At 40.7% G+C, this 21,214-nt stretch overlaps 1 protein-coding gene across 4 annotated transcripts in view; it reads right to left on the bottom strand.

Moving 5' to 3' along the window:
- Window positions 1-21,214, bottom strand: part of NSUN6 (NOP2/Sun RNA methyltransferase 6) — a 59,483-nt gene that overhangs the window by 26,955 nt on the left and 11,314 nt on the right. For all 4 annotated transcript variants that reach the window (XM_077772402.1, XM_077772405.1, XM_077772404.1 and 1 more), the window contains exons 4-7: window positions 17,761-17,870; window positions 15,999-16,152; window positions 7,543-7,624; window positions 1,588-1,707 (exon numbers count right to left, since the gene is read on the bottom strand). In XM_077772402.1, the coding sequence (XP_077628528.1) occupies window positions 1,588-1,707; window positions 7,543-7,624; window positions 15,999-16,152; window positions 17,761-17,870 (466 nt within the window). The remainder of the gene's footprint in view (window positions 1-1,587; window positions 1,708-7,542; window positions 7,625-15,998; window positions 16,153-17,760; window positions 17,871-21,214) is intronic.

Genomic DNA, 21,214 nt, shown 5'->3' with positions numbered 1-21,214 from the left:
CTCTTCCCCTCCCTTCCTCCTCAGAAGACCGCAGAGGCTTCTCAAACAAGGCAGGTGCCTTCCGGCCTCGGCACACTTACACTTGCTGTTTCCTCTCACTAAAACACACGTTTCACAGACCTCCATGTTGCTCATCACCTCCCAGCCCTTCCTCAAAAGCTGCCTTCCCAGTGCGGATCTCCCTCACCACCCTCCTTCAAACTGTGTCCTCACCTTCCCTTCCCTCCCCCAATTCCCCTCACCTTCTTTCATTTTTCACCGCAGCCCTTACCATAATCACAGAGGCCATATCCTGTATTCATTTAGTTTAGTATCAGTCTGCTCATAACCAGAATGCAAGCTAGATGAAGGGAATTCCGGTCACTGTGGTCCACTGCTGCACTCCCAGTAGTCGGCACATGGGAGTACTAAGTAAGTATCTGTTCAGTACTTGGCACACGGGAGTACTAAGTATCTGTTCAGTACTCGGCAAGGGAGTACTAAGTATCTGTTCAGTACTCCGCACATGGGAGTACTAAGTATCTGTTTAAGCAACCAACCAATCAATTAAAATCCGACTTCAGATCAAAGTAGGTGAAGATACTAGCATGTCTCAGTATTTCAGGAACCATTTAAATGTATGGAATTTGAAACAAGAAGAAAGATGGCATCATCAACTGGCCGTATCCTCTTGAGTTGAAGAATCGCAGTTGCAGTATAGAAAGCTTACAAGGTCACACTGAATTCTAAATAGACAAGACTAACCAATAATGAAAGAAAACATACTGGCATATATATAAATATATACACACATAGGTAAAAGCAGTAAATCTGAGATAAAGTTATCCATGACTCACTCTATTTTGTGACAATAAAACAAGCTTTATAATTAAGACAGATCATAAAGTTTTTCATAAATCTCAAGATGTGTTTGATGTGTGTGGATCATATATGTACATATGTATATATCAATGAATAATCTGATACTTCAGTAATGTGCTGTCAAATTAACTTTTACTGGCAAAATTGAATAGTTTAAAAAGTATCAAGTCTTATACTTAAGAACATAGATAAAACCTCTTAAATGTTTCATTTAAATGTATCTTTATGAAAAAGACTTCTACTTTACAAATCTATTAGCAAATTTGGGATTTAAGAAGATCTTTTAGACAGTCTTCACAAATGATAATTATGTACTAAACTCAACATGTGATGAATCCCATCAATGAAGAGTCGTCACTTCGGCTGCATCTGAAATAATGCAGATCATAAACGTCTGTGTGTTTCCTAAGTTATATGTAGTTCCACCTTCAACACTGAAATACATAATATGTTTAGAATAGTGTTTGCTGTGGAGCACCTGGTGGCTTAGTCAGAAAGCGTCCGACTTTCGCTTAGGTCATGATCTCGCGGTTCGTGGGTTCGGCCCCGCGTCGGCCTCTATGCTGACTGCCAGCTCAGAGCCTGGAGCGTGTTTCAGTCTGTGACTCCCTCTCTCTCTGACCCTCCCCTGCTCACGCTGTCTCTCTCTCTCTCCTAGAAATAAATAAAACATTAAAAAAAAAAAAAAAAAAAAAAGAATAGTGTTTGCTGTGAAGACAGTCTTACCTGATCATGCATTAGTGCTGCAATGTGTGTTGTTTTGCCTCCGGGTGCAGCACACAAATCTAGAATCTTCTCTCCAGGTTGAGGATCCAGAACATGAGTTACTACAGCAGATGGCAAATTCTATAAAGAAAAAAAAAACCAATTACCAATGATTCTAAATCTTTTTTTTTTTTCAAAGTAGGCTCCACGCCCAGCGCGGAGCCCAGCACGGAGCCCAGCACAGGGCTTAAACTCAAGACCCTGAGATCAACACCCAAGCAGAGAGCAAGAGTGGGATGCTTAACCGACTGAGCCACCCAGGTGCCCCTAATGATTCTAAATCATTTTAAAATTCAGAATCACAGAACACAAATCTTTGGAGGTAGTCCAGGACAGCATCCTCCGCCAAAATATGGTTTCTGTTAACATAATAGTGTCAGGAAATTCACAATTTCCTAGATTATCTATCCTAAGATCTCATAGGAACTTCACACACAAGACACACATACACGGATCCATTTCCCCAAGCAATTTAGCAAAATCATTGTTTTTTTCTCAACAATTCAGTATCTTTTTAAGTTTGTATATTTTGAGAGAGAGAGAGAGAGAGAGCGCGCGCATGCAGGGGATGGGTAGAGAGAGAGGGAGAGAGAATCGCAAGCAGGCTCTCAGCCCAGAACCTGATGTGGAGCTCGAACTCATGAACCATTAGGATCATGACCTGAGCCAAAGTCAGATGCTTAACCAACTGAGCCACCAGGTACCCCAACAATTCTCAACATTTTGAAGGCCAAAGCCCTTTTAGAAATGTAAGAAATCTCTAGATTTTTCTCTAAGAAAATGTATAAAATTTTGCAATTCAGGCGCTTCACCATCTAACGCCCACTTAAGAATTCTAATTTTATGCTGCTAATGCCACTCAAAGGCATTTGGGTTCCCATCTCCCCACCATTACCACATTTCTGTAGGAGAAAAGTAAAATGTAAAAAAATCTTACCATTTCTGATTGGCACCTAGAAATGTACTATGAGACCAGACAACTCAAATACCCATAGCAGTAAGTTATACTGCAGTAAGTTATATGTTAACTCATTATTAGTATTGATCATGTAAGGACTGCTATTCTAGGATAACAGTTTGCCTCAAATAAAATAGAAATACCGGGGCACATGGATGGCTCAGTCGGTTAAGCGTCCGATGGTTGATTTCAGCTCAAGTCATGGTTCGTGAGTTCAAGTCCTGCACTGGGCTCTGTACTGACAGCATGGAGCATGCTTGGAATTCTCTCTCCTTTCTCTCTGCCCCTTCCCCACTTGTGCACACATGCTCTCTCTCAAAATAAATATTGTTTAAAAGCTAGAATATCGCAAAGTACTGCATTTCCTTTAAAGTAATGCATTTTTTTTTAATTGGCAAGAAAAAAACAACAACAGAGGCTAACAAGCACAGAGCTATTTAAGGTTTAAAGGTATCAATTCGTTCTCACACTGGAATTGTATCTATTAGGATGTTCTCAAGAACTGGGAGAAGGTTACAATGCTCTCAAGCAAATCCAAGATCACCACTTGAAAACAGAATCAACAGTGAGAAAGGAGACACAAATGCGCAAGGGCGCCCCCTATGGGTATAGGAAGCATTCAAATCGATGCAAATCATTTTGGCACCTGAAGAGCTATCCCTCCACATTAAACACTAAACTTAGCTTACCCTGTTACAGAGCTTCTCTCAAATGGTCTAATTTATCCCCAAAATATTTAAAAATTGAACTCCAATATTATGTGGCTATGGGAGATTCGGTGATTCCTGGTCAAAGATGACAGAACTTTACAATCAAACATAAGTAATACATTAAGAGCCTTCTGGCAGTGCAATCAACTGAAATTATCAGACAGTCCAAATAAAAAGGCTTTATTCAATATTTAAATGATGACAAAGTTTTCTTGGAATAATTTAATCTACTAAATTACCTTTCTCTACAGTATGTCTTAACCCTAGCTACACTAGAGAATCACCTAGGGAGTTTGTCAAAAGTGTATAGTCCTGATCTAGAGTAGTTAAACCAGAATTTCTGGCAATATGGCCCAGGCACCAGTGTTTCCAACATCACCCCAGGGGATTCTAACGTGGAGCCAGATGCACCCCATGGCTCTGCTATAGTGATTCTCAGCCTGAACTGCACATGAGAATCACCTGGAAGAGCTTTTAATCATCCAGACCCAGGCCCCACCCCCGTCAGACCAACTGAAACCAATTCTGGTGCTAGTGTCCAGGCAGTAGTATCTATTTAAAAGCTCCTTAGGTTGTCCAACCTCATCTGGCCCTTAAATTAATTATTTGCAAGGAACCAGGCAATGAGAAAATTAAGTTTCAGGCACTATGTTTTATTCCAGCTAAACTAAAATGTTATTAGAATTTAACTGAAAGCAGTTCTTATAAGTATTTAAGTGCTGAACCTTTAACAATTATTTCAAATGTGAAGGACACCTACGATTATTTTGAGATTCTGTGGACTGTGTTTAAGCAATTCAAAAGTTTCCTTTTGATTTTGAAAAACCAAATGGTATTATACAGTTGTAGTTTTAATGATTGTACACAACACTCCAATTCACTCTGAAAAACATATTCTAGTATAACTTCAGGTACTAAAATGAAAAACAATCAGTTATCAATAGCCCCTTACACATACACATACCCCAGCAAAAAAATAAAAAAAAAAAGTCTACAATGCAAAGCTTTTGCATCAGCTGTTAGAAGCAACAAAGAATAGAGATTTGGAGATAATGGCAAGGCCAAGAGGCAGTCAAAAAAGGAAAAAAAAAAAAAGCACAAATTTCCCCAGGAATTTTTCCAATAGCTTTCTAATTCCACCCAGTCTATAAAGCAGCTTCACTAAGTAGGTAGAATGGACAAAGGCTACCAGTTGCCAAACTCTTGCTTACAAAATATGATTTCTTTTAAGGTGAATTTCTTCAGCCTGTCATCACATGAACTACTTTATTTCACAAGTTAAATGGTTATTGAACATCATTCAACTAACAGTATCAGTTGTCTTAAGGTGTAAGCCAGTGAATGCTTGTAATAATATATTCAAAGCACCTAGCACAACACCAAACTTTAAAACAAAGGGGGATTCCATACTCCTGGATAGGAAAAATAAATATTGTTAAAATGTCAATACTACCCAAAGCAGTCTACATATTCAATGCAATCCCTATCAAAATAACACCAGCGTTCTTCACAGAGCTAGAACAAAGAATCCTAACATTTGAATGGAACCAGAAAAGATCCCAGATAGCCAAAGCAATCTTGAAAAAGAAAACCAAAACAGGAGGCATCACAATCCCAGACTTGAAGCTGTATTACAAAGCTGTGATCATCAAGACAGTATGGTACCGGCACAAGAACAGACACTGAGATCAATGGAACAGAATAGAGAACCCAGAAATGGACCCACAAACATATGGCCAACTCATCTTTGACAAAGCAGGAAAGAATATTCAATAGAATAAAAGCAGTCTCTTCAGCAAGTGGTGCTGGGAAAACTGGACAGCAACATGCAGAAGAATGAACCTGAACCACTGTCGTACACCATATACAAAAATACACTCAAATCGATGAAAGACTTAAATGTAAGACAGGAAGCTATCAAAATCCTCAAGGAGAAAGCGGCCAAGAACCTCTTTGACCTTGGCCACAGAAACTTCTTACTCAACACCTTTCTGGAGGCAAGGGAAACAAAAACAAAAATTAACTATTGGGACCTTATCAAAATAAAAAGCTCCTGAACACCAAAAGAAACAATCAGCAAAACTAAAAGGCAACCGATGGAATGCAAGAAGATATTTGCAAACAACGTATCAGATAAAGGGTTGGTATCCAAAGTCTATATAGAACTTATCAAATTCAACACCCAAAAACACAAATAATCCAGTGAAGAAATGGGCTAAAGACATGAACAGACACTTCTCCAAAGACAGCCAGATGGCCTATAGACACATGAAACGATGCTCAATGTCACTCAACATTAGGGAAATACAAATCAAAACCACAATGAGATACCACCTCACACCCGTCAGAATGGGTAACATTAACAACTCAGACAATAACAGATATTGGTAAGGATGCAGAGAAAGAGGATCTCTTTTGCACTGCTCATGGGAATGCAAACTGGTGCAGCCACTCTGGAAAACAGTATGAAGTTTCCTCAAAAAATTAAAAATAGAACTACACTACGGTCCAGCAATTGCACTTCTAGGTATTTATCTAAGAGATAGAGGTATGCTGTTTCTAAAGGACACATGCATCCCAATGTTTATAGCCGCACTATCAACAACAGCCAAAGTATGGAAAGAGCCCAAATGTCCATCGATATACATATATATACACATCTTCTTTATGTATTCATACACACACACACATACATACACAATGGAGTAATACACAGCAATCAAAAAGAATGAAATCTTGCCATTTGCAACTGTGTGGATGGAGCTAGAGGGTATCATGCTAAGTGAAATCAGTCAGAGAAAGACAAATATTGTATGACTTCACTCATATGAGGACTTGAAGATACAAAACAGATGAACATAAGGGAAGGGAAGCAAAAACAATATAAAAACAGGGAGGGGGACAAAACATAAGAGACTTTAAAATATGGAGAACAAACAGAGGGTTGCTGGAGGGGTTGTGGGAGACGGGCAGGCTAAATGAGTAAGGGGCATTAAGGAATCTACCCTTGAAATCATTGTTGCACTATATGCCATGTACAGATGTAAACCAAAAATAAATAAATAAAACAAAGGTGGAGGGTGGCTGGCACAGATAACCGAAGAAGAAAGAATTTGTATAATAGCGTATAACTATATAGCAGGTTACATATTCTATGTATTACACCATCACTATTATGGAATCAGATAATAAATGTAAATCTGTTTTCCTAGAAATAATCCTTGGATTTATGTCTTACGATTAAATACTGGGCAGAGCAGAGAGTAAACAGCATGTGCCTTCAGGTCAGGGTTCAGACATTACTAATTACTAACTGTATATGACCTTGTTCAAGAAACCTAACAGATCTGATATTCGCTATCTTCATTATATACTGGGAATAATAACATTAATACCACATAACCAGTGAACTGTAACAATCAAATGAGTTGCCATCTGCAAGACTGGACACCGCAAAACTGTCATATCATAGCTAGTGATAACCAACTGACAAAAAGTATGTTAGTAATAAACCATTTGCATCTCAAAGTTACCAAGATGATACTTAAATGTGTACCGATACATGCATTATTTTGGGATTAATTTTTTTTAATGTTTATTTTTGATAGACAGAGAGAACACAAGCAGGAGAGAAGAGAGGGAGAGACAGAATCCAAAGCAGGCTCCAGGCTCTGAGTTGTCAGCACAGAGCCCGATGGGAGGCTCGAACCCACAGACTGTGAGATCATGACCTGAGTGGAAGTTGGATGCTTAACCAACTGAGCCACCCAGGTGTCCCTCGGGATTAATATTTTGAGATGGAAAATGATTACAATAAGCTATCAAAGCACTTTTGGGCAACATAAGGTTAAAAAAAGTTTAAAATTCAATTGAGGGGCGCCTGGGAGGCTCAGTCGGTTGAGCTTCCGACTTCGGCTCCTGTCATAATCTCATGGTCCATGAACTGGAGCCCAGCATCGGTTCGCTGCTATGGGCGCACAACCCACTTCAGATCCTCTGTGCCTCCCTTTTCTCTGCTTCTCCCCCACTTGCACTCTCTCTCAAAAATAAACATTAGGGGAAAATATCAGTTGAGAAAAAGAGAGTATGTACACAGTTTTTTTCTTACTGCTTATTAACAAAAGGTAGATCAGAAAAATAAACCACAATAAATAGGGTAATAGAAAAAAAAAACCACACTGGATTTGAAATAACTCACCGAAGTTACGTTTCAATGTCAATAAATATTTTACTTGGACAAATACTTACCTGTAAAAATAAGAAGCTGGGCAGTACATTGTCAAATGAGGGGCTGAGGTATATTGGTTCCGTCATTCTTATGCCTATACCTCTGAAAAGCAGAAAATCTTACATTAGTCTGTATCAATTCCACGGTCTATACAAACTCCATTTCTGGGAACATACCCAAGCAGCCCAACGAATATAGGATGTTCTGCCTTTTTAAAACCTCTTTAACTCAACACCACGATACTTCGGATATTCCTGTGAATCGTCTATGACTCATTCCTTGCAGTAGAAGGCCATCAGGAAAACTAAAAAGGATTAAGTTACATAAATTTTTCATTTAGGCACAAAAGAGTTTTTTCAGAGATCTGAACAAACTGAAAAAAGCAAAGAACATCTTGAGTCTTAAAAAAAAAATCCAGTTATTTAATTTAAAATGTTATTTACATAATATACAATGGTTTTATTGTTATTTTATCTTTTAATTCCAGTATACAGTGCTGTATTAGTCGGTGTACAATACAGTGATTCAAAAAAATCTATACATTATTCAGTGTTCATCAGAATAAGTGTGCTCTTAATCCCCTTCATTTATTTCACTCATCCCCTCTCCCCCACTGACCTCCCCACTGGTGACAATCAGCTTGCACTTTATTGTTGACAGCCTGGTTTTTGGTTTGTCTCTTTTTTTCCCTTTGTTGTTTCTTAAATTCCCCATGAGTGAGATCATGTGGTATTTGTCTTTCTTTGTCTTTTCTTTCTTTGTCTTTCTTTGACTGACATCCGAGTCTTTATTTATTGATTCATTCTAATCTTTCTGGTAACAGATTCATGGCCATGTTAATAGCTTTTAATTCACAAGTTTCTGAATCCTTCAGTTTGTAAGGCACTATGCTAGGTGCTTGTATGAAAAACAAAAATAAGAATCACCGATGTTAAGCAACAAACATGCCACACAACTCTCAACTCCTTAGAGAGTAAGTGCCCAGTAGTGACACAGTCCTCACAATGAGCTTTGTCCCACTTTATAAGGTGCAGGGGAAATGATCAGAGCAGGAAGGGCAAGGGCCCAGGAGAGCATGGTGGGTGGTGATTCATTAGGACAAACATCACAATCTGAGAGAGGCTGTCAGAGACCATCAAAGGCAAGAGGAAGCACACAAACAGTTAAGAGAATGCCAAACATGGCCTCGTGTATCAGGCCACCCCATCGAGAGGAAGAAAAAAGCCCATCGACACTCCAAGGGATCCCAGGGGCACAGGAAAAGCGCAATGTAGTGATAAAGGCAAGGATGAGAACAGGACTGACACCAGCTACGGGGGCACAAGGGTAGCGTCTAAGCCTGGAGAACAAGAACAAACTCACGGCTTCTGAAGCAACCCTGGCACAGAAGCATCTACCCCGATGGTCTGCGCTCTGCATGACGTAGGCAGACGGGCTAATTTTACTCACCACGCTCCTGCCACCAAATGCGCAGGGTTTTCTCTCACACCACCCGGGGCTCCTGCAATTCCATTCAGTGCTGGCTCTCGCTACCCGGGGTTGTCGGGAGACGGCACAGGCTCAACGGTTCAAGCCATCGAGGCTGGTCTCACTCCAGATGCCAGCTGCACACCCCCAGGTGCCACCTGTACTTCTGGCCAACTGGCTATAAATCTGGAGGTTTCCACAGTGTCCTCAGGTTTGAAAATTCGTTAGCACTCACAGAACTCAGAAAAGCACTTCCTGTTGCTAGTTTGCCACGGAGGATACAAGTTAGTCCTGGCCAAATCAAAGAGATGCGCTGGAGAAGGTACGGGAGAGGCGATGCATCAGCACCCTCCCAGCGCCTCCATTGTTTCCCAGCCTGGAAGCTCTCTGACCCCCAGCATCCGAGAATTTTTATGCAGGTTTCATTACACAGGCATGACTGATTAAGTCACTGATTCAGTGAATCTCTCTCCCCTCCTTGGAGGTCCACGGGTAGAGCTAAAAGTTCCAACCTTCTCACCACAAGGTTGGTTTCTCTCTCAAGTGTCATCCAGATGCTACCTAGGACCCTCCCAGCTACCAGTCCTCTCACTAGCATACAGAAGACACTCATCACTACAGAGGTTCCGAGGACTTGGGGGGTTGTGTCCCAGGACCCCAAAGACCAAATTATTATTATGCCTCAAAAGGGTAAGTTTATGCTGCCTTTTAGAGTGAAATAATTTCTGTAGCTCTCCGTGGACTGCCATTGAAGTGGGTATGACTACGACGTCCACTCAGTTCTAACACCCTTTGTCATTCAATAAATATGAACTCCTTTTCATCCTCACTCATTTGTTTACCACTTGATATGTCTGCATCTTTACTCTTAATCAGAGTTAGTTAATCTGTTAAGTTCTTGGTCCTTGCTCCAGCCGGGATCAAATCTAACCACTTCCTGCACAGTTGCTGTCCCCAACCAGGAAAAAACACAAAGGAATGTTCTGAAAAGTCACAGCCTCATATTCAAAAGCCTCATACCATCTGTTGGTACAACTGGTATACTGACCTTGATCAACACCTCACCCCTCTGACCAGAGTCCGGACCTATTATTGAACACCCTGAATGCCACGACCAACCTGCCCACTCTTTTGTAATTTAAATGACTTTTGACTCGAAGGACACTAGTCCTCTGAAAAATATTCAAGCGTGAACATTTGTAGGCCTGCCTTTCTAACCCAGTTCTACCTAGTGTTTCAAGTTCTGCTATTTGGGTATCTCCTTCTGACCACCAGCACAAGTACATTCATCTATATAGTATTTAACTTAAAAGAAAACATTTTTGTAACGTCTATCTCAATGCACCAGATCTCATATGATAAAGAGGCTGTTAGTAAATTAATCTGCCTCTATGAAGTCTAAGATCCAACTGTGTTATAATTCAAGAAGCCAAAGGGCACAAACTTACTAGTTGAATAACAGAATACTACTAGTAGACATAGTTCTAAAATTCTACAAGAAACATGGTATATGCATAACATTCCTTTCTTATAGAAACATGCTTCTCCTCACAGAGGCGGAGAAAGAAATGCTAACAGCATAACTGGACATGGAGTTTAAAAGTTGAGTTTAAAAATGAGCAGTTTTTTGAAAGATGGCCTCCTGCTACTCCCATCAAGAAACATTACTCAGAAAAGTCTGTCAGCAAAGTCACTGGATCTACTACTACTACCACCACTTCTTCAGTGTAGTAGTTCTGAATAATATGAGAGAATGAAGATGGCAGAATAAAGATGGCAGAGTAAAGAGATTCTGAGCTCACCTCCTCCCACCGACACAACAAATGTACAGCTACATATGGCATAATTCCTTCTGAAGGGGACTTAGGAGCTTGAGGAACAAAGCCCCCACAACAAGAGACAGCACCAAGATGTGTAGAAATGGCAGAGATACATTCTTGATAAGAAAAAAAACCACACCCCAGGAACAGCATTCCATGGTCAGAAGGGACCTCAAAGGAATCTTATCTCCCCGAGAAGAGATCCATGCTCCACATTGGGCATGGAGCCCTAGATCCTGCATGGAGAGATGAGCTTCCAAATCAGCTGGCTTTAAAATCCAACAGGCAGGGACGCCTAGGTGGTTCAGTCAGTTAAGCGTCCGACTTCGGCTCAGGTCATGATTTCATGGTTCATGGATTCGAGCCCCATGTCAGGCTCTGTGCTGACAGCTAGCTCAGAGCCTGGAGCCTGCTTCAGATTCTGTGTCTCCCTCTCTCTCTGACCCTCCCCTGCTCATGCTGTCTCTCTCTCAGAAATAAATAAAACATTTTAAATAAATAAATAAATAAAATCCAACAGGCAGTATGTCCAAGAAAACTGCAGAGCTGTAGGGAAAGGAAAACCCACTCAAAAAATGCTTGCACACAGACTCAGCCCAGACACCAGTACAAATGGTTGCAGATCAGATAAAAAAAAAAAAAACACACATCAGAAAGATCAAAAAAGATCAGAGTCAGATCACAAAGCACATACACCATAGAAGTAGACCTACTTACTAATCTTGGAGCACCTTCTGAAGGGGATGGGGAGGACTCTCCCTGGAGAGTAAGACACTGGGGACAGCCTTGCTGAGGTTGGGATGACAGGCCCCATTTTGAAATCCTCCCTCTAGTCTGCTGAAGCCAGGATGCGCACCTCACTGAGAACCCCTTACCACCCTGCCCCTCCGCAGGGCCTTGCAGTCTACAGGGTGATAACTGCGCCCACCGGCCCACTTGTAGCCATCAGGGATGGGCCTCCAGCTACCCAGGCGGGGGAGGGAAGCCAGCGTCACCCAAGAATGCACCTGGCGCTGCTCAGGGGCTGCCATGAGAAGAGGACACACATGTCCCACTCAGGGAACACCTGTGAAGCACCTGTGACTGGTGGCCAGCGTGAGGGAATTGCACCTCTGGCCCCTACAGTCATCTCTTACATAAAGCCACCCCTTTAAGACCCGGAGATGTAGACAGAAACAAGCACAGAGTTAGGCATGAGGAGACAGAAGACTATGTTCCAAACAAAAGAAAACAAAATGTCGGAAAAAGAACTAAATGAAGTGGAGATAAGCTATCAACCCAATAAAAAGTCCAAAGTAATGGCCATCAAACTGCTCATCAAACGTGGAAGAAAAATGGATAAACACAGTGAGAATTTCAACAAAAATAAAAGAAAGTTCCAATCAGAGGTGAAGAATAACAGAAATAAAAATACACTATAGGGAATAAACAGCAGATTATGATACAGAAGAACAGAGCAGTGATCTGGAAAACAGGGTAGTAAAAATTACCCAAACTGAACAAAAAATGAAAAAAGAATTATGAAAATAAGTGCAGTTTAAGGGACCTCTGGGCCAACATCAGTGCACTAACATTCCCCTTGTAGGAGTCTCCAGAGGAAGAGACAGAGCAAGAGGCAGACAACTTATTTGAGAAGTAGTAGATGAAAATTTCCCTCATGTGGCCAAGAAAACAGACATCCAGGTTTAGGAAAAATAGAGAATCCAAAAAAAAAGATGACCCCAAAGATATCCACACCAAGACACATTATAATTAAAATGTCAAAAATTTAAAAACATAAAAATAGAATTTTAAAAGCAGCAAAAAAAGAANCAGACATCAGGCCACCAGCCAGTTTCTCAGCACGAACTTCACAAGCCAGAAGGGAGTGAGTGCCATGATAGAGTCAAAGCTTACAATCAAGAATACTCTAGCCAGCAAGGTTATCATTTACAACTGAAGGGAAGACAGAGAGTTTGCCAGAGAAGCAAAAGCGAAAGGAGATCAGCACCACTAAATTAAGTTTACCATATTAAAGGAACTTCTTTAAACAAAAAGGAGAAGGCCACAACTAGACATAAAAATCTATAAAAGAAAAAAATCTCACTGGTAAAGGCAAATATATACTAACGGTAGTGGATCAACCACTTAGAAAAGGTGAAAAGTCTCAAAGTTAAAAGACAAGAGTGGTAAAATCAATTCAGCCTATAATAATTTAGATAAGAAATACATACAATAAGAAGATGTAAAATATGATGGCATAAACATAAAATGCTGCTGGGTCGGGGGGTGGGAATGTAGTGATTTTGGAATGTGTTCATACTTAAGCAATCACCAACTTAAAATACACTGTTATATACATAGATTATATATGAATTTCATGGCTACCACAAACTGAAAACCTATGATAGAAATACAAAAAACAAAGAGGATGTAATCCAGCCAGAACACTAAAATCATCAAATCCCAAGAGAAGAACAAAGAATTACAAAAACAATCAGAAAACAAGTAACAAAATAGCAGTAAGTACCATATAAATGAAAATGAGCTAAATGAGCAAAGCACACTGCACGAGCTGGGGCGCCTAGGTGGCTCGGGACAATTAAGCCTCCTCTTGGTTTCAGCTCAGGTCATGATCTCCCCGTTTCATGAGTTCTAGCCCCCTTTCAGGCTCTGTGCTGACAGTGCTACAGAGCCTGCTTGGGATTTCCTCTCTCCCCCTCTCTCTGCCCCTCCCTCACTCACACTGTTTCTCTCTCTTTCCCTATCTCTCTCTCAAAATAAATAAACTAAAAAAAAAAATTTTTTTTAAACATAACATGAGTGAATGGATAAAAACAAGACCCAACTATATGGTAACTACAACAGATTCACTTCAGACCCAAAGACAAAGAAAGACTGAAAGTAAAGGGCTACAAAAAAACATTCCATGCAAATGAAGACGAAAAGAAAGCTGGGGAAGCAATACTTACATGAGACAAAAGAGACTTTAAAACAAAAAGGCTGTAACAGACAAAGAAGAGCATTAAATAATCATAAAGACAATCATTAATAATAGCAATAACAGTAGAGGACTTTAACACCACATGTACATCAATGGCTAGTTCACCCAGACAGAAAAAATGCAACGACAGCTGTTAACAACACATCAAATCAGATCAACTTGTTACATACAGAAGATTGCAACCCCAAACAGCAGGCTACACATTTTTCTCAAGTATACATTTAACATTTTCCTAGACATACCACCTGTTACGCCACAAAACAAATCTCAATAAATTTAACGAGACTGAAATCATGTCAAGCTTCTCTTTCTACCACAGCGGTATGAAACTAGAAATCACTTGCAAGAAACTAGAAATCAATCACAAGAAGAAAAGTGCTCACTGATAGATGAATGGATTAAGAAAATGTGGTATATATACATATACACACAGGAATATTACTCGGTCACAAAAAAGAATGAAATCTTGCCATTCATGACAATATGGATGGCCCTCGAGAGTACTATGCTAAGTGAAGTAGGTCAGACAAATACCGTATGATTTCACTTGTATGTGGGATCTAACAATCAAATGAACAAATACAACAGAAACAGAATCATAGATACAGAGAACTGATGGGTACCAGAAAGAAGGGGGTGGCAGTAATGAAAAACATAGGTGAAAAGGATTAATTTTCCAGTTATAAATGAGTTACCAGGATTAGGTTATGGGTGTTAAATAAGTTACAAATAAGATTAAATAAGTTATCCAAAGGGACGCCTGGGTGGTCCAGTCGGTTAAGCGTCCCACTTTGGCTCAGGTCATGATGTCACGGTTCCCATGGGTTCCAGCCCCACGCTGGGCTCTGTGCTGACAGCTCAGAGCCTGGAGCCTGCTTCAGATTCTGTGTCTCCCCATCTCTCTCTCTGCCCCTCCCTCACTTGTGTTCGCTCTCTCTCCCTCTCTCTCTCTCTCAAAAATAAATAAACCTAAAGAAAGTTTTAAAAATAAAATAGTTATCAATAAAACATGGGATGTAAGGTACACCATAGGAAATACAGTCAATAATATTGTTACAACTTTGTATGACCACAGATGGTAACACTTTATTGTGATGACTATTTTCTAATATATATAAATATTGAATCACTGTGCTGTATATCTGAAATACAATATTGTATGTCAGTTATCCTTCAAGAAAAAAAATGAAGCCAGTCACACACACACACACACACACACACACACACGCACGCATGCACGCACGCACACAGAGGATGAGGCATGTACCATAATAATAGAACTGAAGGAGGGAATCAAAGCATCGACTCCCTATTTCAGACCCAAAGAAAAACACAACATACATATGCTTCATCTTCATAAGCCTTCTAAAGACAATAAAATCTCTGCTCTTTGGAAATCGCTGCTTTCTAGAGTTAGTTAATCAAATAATCTGTTTCTTCAGAAGCAGTAATTTTGATCATAAACCCAAATCACTGCAACGTGAAAACGTCCCAAATCAGGGACGTGGTCCAGCTCTCTGGGGACAAACTCACAGCTTTCAGCATGACTACATTAGCCATCTGCAGGAGGGTAACGGAGCCATCCAAAGAGCTCCTTATAAACAGGCTGAAATGTGAAGTGTGAAGCAAAAGACGACCCTGGATCGCCCACAGATCTGACGTGTTTAGAACCAGTAGCAACCCGAGATGATGCCACACTAACTGTGTCTTAGCTGGGTTTGAGTAAATCCAAATATTAATTCTTGACCACAAGTAGCCAGGTTGCTTTCTGGTAACATTTCCTTTAATATAAATTTTTTGCATTTTAAGTTTTATTAAAATCATAAGCTTTTCCTTTCACAGAGTCAGATTGTTTGGAAAATCTCTGGATAGGTCACAATTTACCCTTTTCCAAGATGAGTACTAATCCCCAAAGATGCAACCATTTTTCAAATCAATAAAATTCACAAGGAAAACTGAAACTGACAATTACAGCGTGACTATGTTCTCGCTCAGGGCCCTGAGTCATCTAAACAGTTACTCTTTCACCTAAAAGTAATTTTTCAAAGAAAACCATAGAAATATGCACTGAAAAATTATTTTCCAGTTGAATTTTTACCAAAATTTTTTTTATAATGCAACTAGATCTATTTTTACATTGTTTTTATTTTCTCTGAATCACCAAAAAGGATGCACATTTCCCCCCAAACAAAACTTGATGACATACTTCAGTTCAGGTAGCCCACTGAAGATTTCTTTGCGGCTTAGTTCAGAAATCCCATTGCCAAGAAAAACTTTTGTTCCATCAAATTCTTTGGCTCCTTTCTTACATTTGCCTTTAATATCGGAGTATACAGAAATAAGATCTCCAGCTTTCATAACTAAGAAAGAAGAAAATTAGATTATACTAATTAAACTCTATTTTGGTAGGAGAATAGTGAAAATTCTTTAAGGTGGACTGGGGACATCAAAGGGCATCAGTAGTGGGTGCGAAGAAGTCTAAACTGGCTCATTATCTCAAAATAACCCCTTATAAAAAACACAACGTTTTACTTTTAAATGTTCTTTAAAAACAAATCTAACTGAAGACTTTTATCTAGGAAAACAAGAAAACAGAAGTCTTCAAAACATTCTATCTAATTTGGAAGTCTTTAGCTAAGCAGAAAAGGAAGGCTATCTCCTATTTAAATTTTTTCTCCAAACCTAACATTCCCTAAAAAATTTCATTTAAATTTTGGTATCTTTAGCTCAATCCTCAAAGTTCTAAGGTTCCTTTAGAAAGATCCCAGAGCACCTGGGTGGCTCAGTTGTTGAGCGTCTGACTCTCGATTTCGACTTAGGTCATGATCTCACGGTTCATGAGTTTGAGCCCCATGTCAGGCTCTGTGCTGACAGCGAGGAGCCTGCATGAGATGTTCTCTCTCCCACCCCTGCACCCCCCATCCCTCACTCCCACTTTCACTCAATTTTTTTAAGGTATTCTTCAAAAGAGTACACTAAAATCCCTCAAGGAAATAGTTCTAAATCCCATAACCCTGTTGGCATTTCTTTGCAGGTTTCCTATTATAGCAACTATGGCAGGGATGTTAATGATAAGCACAAACATTCATTTCAGTAATAAATCCTGGTGACTTTAATAATGGAAACTGTATTCCACTTCTTGGGCCTAGCCTGTCCTAAGTTCATCTGGCCCATCACCTGGATAACGGTAGTGAGGAGCCTATCAGCTAGAGCTAGAGCTGTTCCAATCACACAGATTAGCCGTCAGTGAATGTTTTCTGTAAAGGGGGGGAAGTAGCTTAGGCTTTGTGAGCCACGCCAAGTCTCTCGGCATATTTTACTTTTTATGGAAAAGCCATTTTCAGCTGTGAGCCATGCAAAACCAGACACTGGCCAGACTTGGCCAGTGGGCAGTAGTAGTTTAGCACATGCTAATGGAGGTCAAATTATTGATTTCACAGACGAGGTAACTAAAGCCCAGAGATTGAATTAACTTCCAAATAGATCAAACCTCTGTCTTGATTTCAAGCCCAATAAATTAGTGTTGAACCACAGTGGCTAACTTACTAAGCATAATGTCATGTCATCAACTGAGGGAGTAAATTAAGAATATTGACTTTCACTCCAGTACTAAAATTCCAGGTACCGAAAGTTACCCTCGCAAATGACAACAGAAGTCTGAGGCAATGGAGTTAAGAATGCAAAATAAAATCTGACACCTTACACTCTATTAATCAGTAGCAAGCCTCCTAAGATCAGCTCACCCAGCCTTATAAGGGAAGGAAAAAACCTGCAGACCTTACACCGATACCCCCTCTGTTAGACGGCATCAGATAAATCTCTCGCTGGCGATGCCAAATGCAAAACCTGGAAAATATCTGATAAACTTGAAATGCATCTGAGTGATAGTTCAATAAAGTTTCCACTTGATCATGTACACACATTTTAAAGAATCCTTTTTCACGGAGACGCTTAAACGTTCCACTTACATTTCGAAGCTGACACAATTCCGGGAACGTAGACATGGGCTCCCCTGAGCACTGCGTTGCCACACTGGGCTCCAACAACTGCTTCACGTTGTTGTCTTTTTATATTCCTCCTAGGGATGTAAGATGAGCAATTTTACAGAGTAATATACCCCCAACCAAACCTTTTAATGTTTCCGTCTAAACCCTGAAAACCTCTTTAGTCTTGACCGTCCTAAGATAATCCCACTAATGAATAACTAAGAAAGAGCAAGCTACAGAAGAGAATACAGAGAAAGTAGTTTAGAGGGGCGAGTGGGACTCAAGAAAAAATAGAAAGCTGTCCATCTGGGGGAAGGCAATAAAGTGGCACCAAAAGCTGCTCACTCATTTAATGAGCATTGCTGTTTTCCTAACAGCATTAGAAGGGAAGAAAAATAAAGTCCCTGTCTTCAAAGACTAAAACAGACACTAAACAGACAATAAAACGTTTCTAAAATGGTATATTGTGGCATGGGAAACTGTGTTTTAAAATAGACAAAGATGTCTTTCATTCTTCCTTTACTGTCCAAGTGTTTTCCAATTTCTCCCCTCCCGTGGGTTCCTGAGACCACTAACCCCTGGGGATCACTTCTAACACTCAGAAAAGACTTTTTCAAAAGTCAGGGGGTGCCTACGTGATCAGCCCCAAATAAAAATCGTCGGCACCGAGTCTCTGATGAGCGCCGCTGACTGGCAACATCGCACACGTGTCGTCAAAACTCCTTGCTGCGGGGAACTGAGTGCGTCCTATCTTCCTTCTAGGATCTCCAGACAGCCAAAGCTCACCGAGCCTCTCGGCATCACACCACCCGTGTCTCTTCCATTCTCACTGTTCATTCTCTATCTGCGTCTCGAACAGGTCCACTGCCCCACATTCCCAAACATACTGCATTTCTTCTCACCTTGCATTCTGTCCCTTGGCAATCTCAGTATTCAAAAATCACTTAACAAAAATGACCTGTGTACTCTACTGTTCGGCCTTTCTAGACGCTGACTTGGTATTTCTAACCACCTGCAGGTAGCTGTGTGTAGGCATCCCCTGGCTACTTTAAGCTTACCCAGGTCCTAATCAATGCTGCTTTTCCCTGATCCGCTCCTCCATCTGCGCGCGGCACATCCCAAATCTTCCAGTCCTTCTGTTTTGCCAATCTTGAACAAAGTGTTGTCATCTGCCTCAATAACCAAACTGGAAGCCTCAACATCTTTTAAATCCCTTTTTTTTCCCTAAACCTTCTTACTCGACATATGTTGTGTTGCCAAATCATGCCACCTCTACTTCTCTGACAGGTCGGACCCATCCTTCAACACTGGACCTACATCAGCTCTGGACTTGATTACTCAAATAGCTTCTTGTTGCCTTTTGCACCTTTGGCTATTTTCAGATCTTTTTTATGCCTTTGTCCTTCTGCAGTTTCATTCTGAAGTAAACATGGAATTATTTTAAGTTTTGACTTCAGATTTACTGTACTTTTTTTTTTAATGTTTTATTTATTTCTGAGAGAGAAACAGCATAAGCAGGGGAGGGTCAGAATGAGAGGGAGACACAGAATCCGAAACAGGCTCCAGGCTCTGAACTAGCTGTCAGCACTGAGCCTGATGCGGGGCTCGAACCCACGAACCATGAGATCATGACCTGAGCAGAAGGTGGACACTTAACTGATTGAGCCACCCAGGCGCCCCCAGACTCATTGTACTTCTCACATGTCTTTCATAAATTCTGGAAAAGTCTTAGTATTACACTTCTGAATATTGTCTTCCCCAATTTTTTTTTTTTTCCTCATTTGAGAGACAAAGACAGAGCACAAGCAGGGGAGGGGCAGAGAGAGAGAGAAAGAAAAACAGAATCCGAAGCAGGCTCTAGGCTCTGAGCTGTCAGCACAGAGCCTGACACCGGGCTCGAACCCACGAACCATGAGATCATGACCTAAGCCAAAGCTGGATGCTTAATCAGCCACCCAGGAGCCCCAAATCTATTTTTTTTTAATGTTTATTTATGAGAGACAGGGAGAGAGAGAGCACGCATCCAAGTGTGCACGTAACCAGGAGTGGGGCAGAGAGAGAGGGAGACACAGGATCTAAACCAGGCTCCAGGCTCCGAGCTGTCAGCACAGAGCCGGATGCAGGGCTCAAACTCTTGAACCACAAAATCATGACCTGAGCCAAAGTAGGAGGCTCAACCGACTGAGCCACCCAGGAGCCCCTATTTCTGTTCTTTACATCTGCAACTCATTAGAAACTTAAGGTGTCATTTCATTCTATTTTCCACTTGACTCAACTTCACATTTTCAATTTATCTCTGCCGCATTTGAGATAATTTCCTACAAGTCAACTACTTCAATTAACGCTCCATCAGTTGGGTCTAATCTACAGTTTAATTCAAGGAACAAGTTTTTAATTTTAATGATGATATTTTTATTTCTAGAATTTTTCCATTCTATTCTTTTCCTCTTAGGATATTTTATGCTTTTGTTTTCAATCATCTTAAGAACTCTGATTTTATTTTTTTAGGGTTTTTATTTATTTTTGAGAGAGAGAGAGAGCGCGCGCATGAGCAGGGGAGGGGCAGAGAGAGAGGAGACACAGAATCCGAAGCAGGCTCTAGGCTCTGAGCTATCAGCACAGAGCCCGATGTGGGGCTCAAACCCACGAACTGTGAGATCATGACCTGAGCTGAAATCAGACACCCAACCGAGCCACTCAGGCGCCCCTAACAACTCTGATTTTACAGTTTCTACCAGAGGGCTCTACTCTGCTAAACTTTAGGGGGAAATCTGATGCTTCAATTTGCTGTATATGCTGTACTCATTCATGGAGGTCTGAGCCTTAGTGTAGCATTCAACCATGAGAAATGTGTGGTGTGCTTTGAATGTTGTGTCACTCAACAGTGGTTTTGCCTGGCTTTTGCCAAGCACCTCAGGAAATGACCTGGGATCAAATTTGTATGTTAACTGCCCAAACTAGGTTTCCAGACCTCTTGGGTAGTCTGGATTTGAATTCCAAACCTTTGTGAGGTGTGGAACCGTAGTTCCACATTCTCAGATTTGTCTTTTTCAACCCAGACCCTAAGACAAGAGAGATCAACTCCTAATTATTGCCTTGCATTGACTGCTGGATATTTCTCACCTCCCAGGGTTAATTTCCTCTTATTAAAATGAAAGACCCTAGAGGCACCTGGGTGGCTCAGTTGACTGAGCAGGACTCCTGATTTCAACTCAAGATCCCAGGATCGTGGGATCAACCCCCATGTTGGCCTCCGTGCTAAGTATCTACTTGCAGAAAGTCTTTACCGATCTCCTTTCACTCAGTCATTCCTATTCTGTGCTCTGACCCCACTTCATCTATACGTTCGCTGTGGCACTTGTAACAATCTGACTCACACCAAAGTTTTCTGTTTTTTAATGAAACAACTACATTGCATTCATCTCTGTAGCACCCT

This window comes from Crocuta crocuta, unplaced genomic scaffold, assembly GCF_008692635.1.
Source record: "Crocuta crocuta isolate KB4526 unplaced genomic scaffold, BGI_CrCroc_1.0 scaffold96, whole genome shotgun sequence".
Classification (NCBI taxonomy): domain Eukaryota; kingdom Metazoa; phylum Chordata; class Mammalia; order Carnivora; family Hyaenidae; genus Crocuta; species Crocuta crocuta.
The sequence above is the reverse complement of the archived record's forward strand: the minus strand, read 5'-3'. Positions and strand labels throughout refer to the sequence as shown.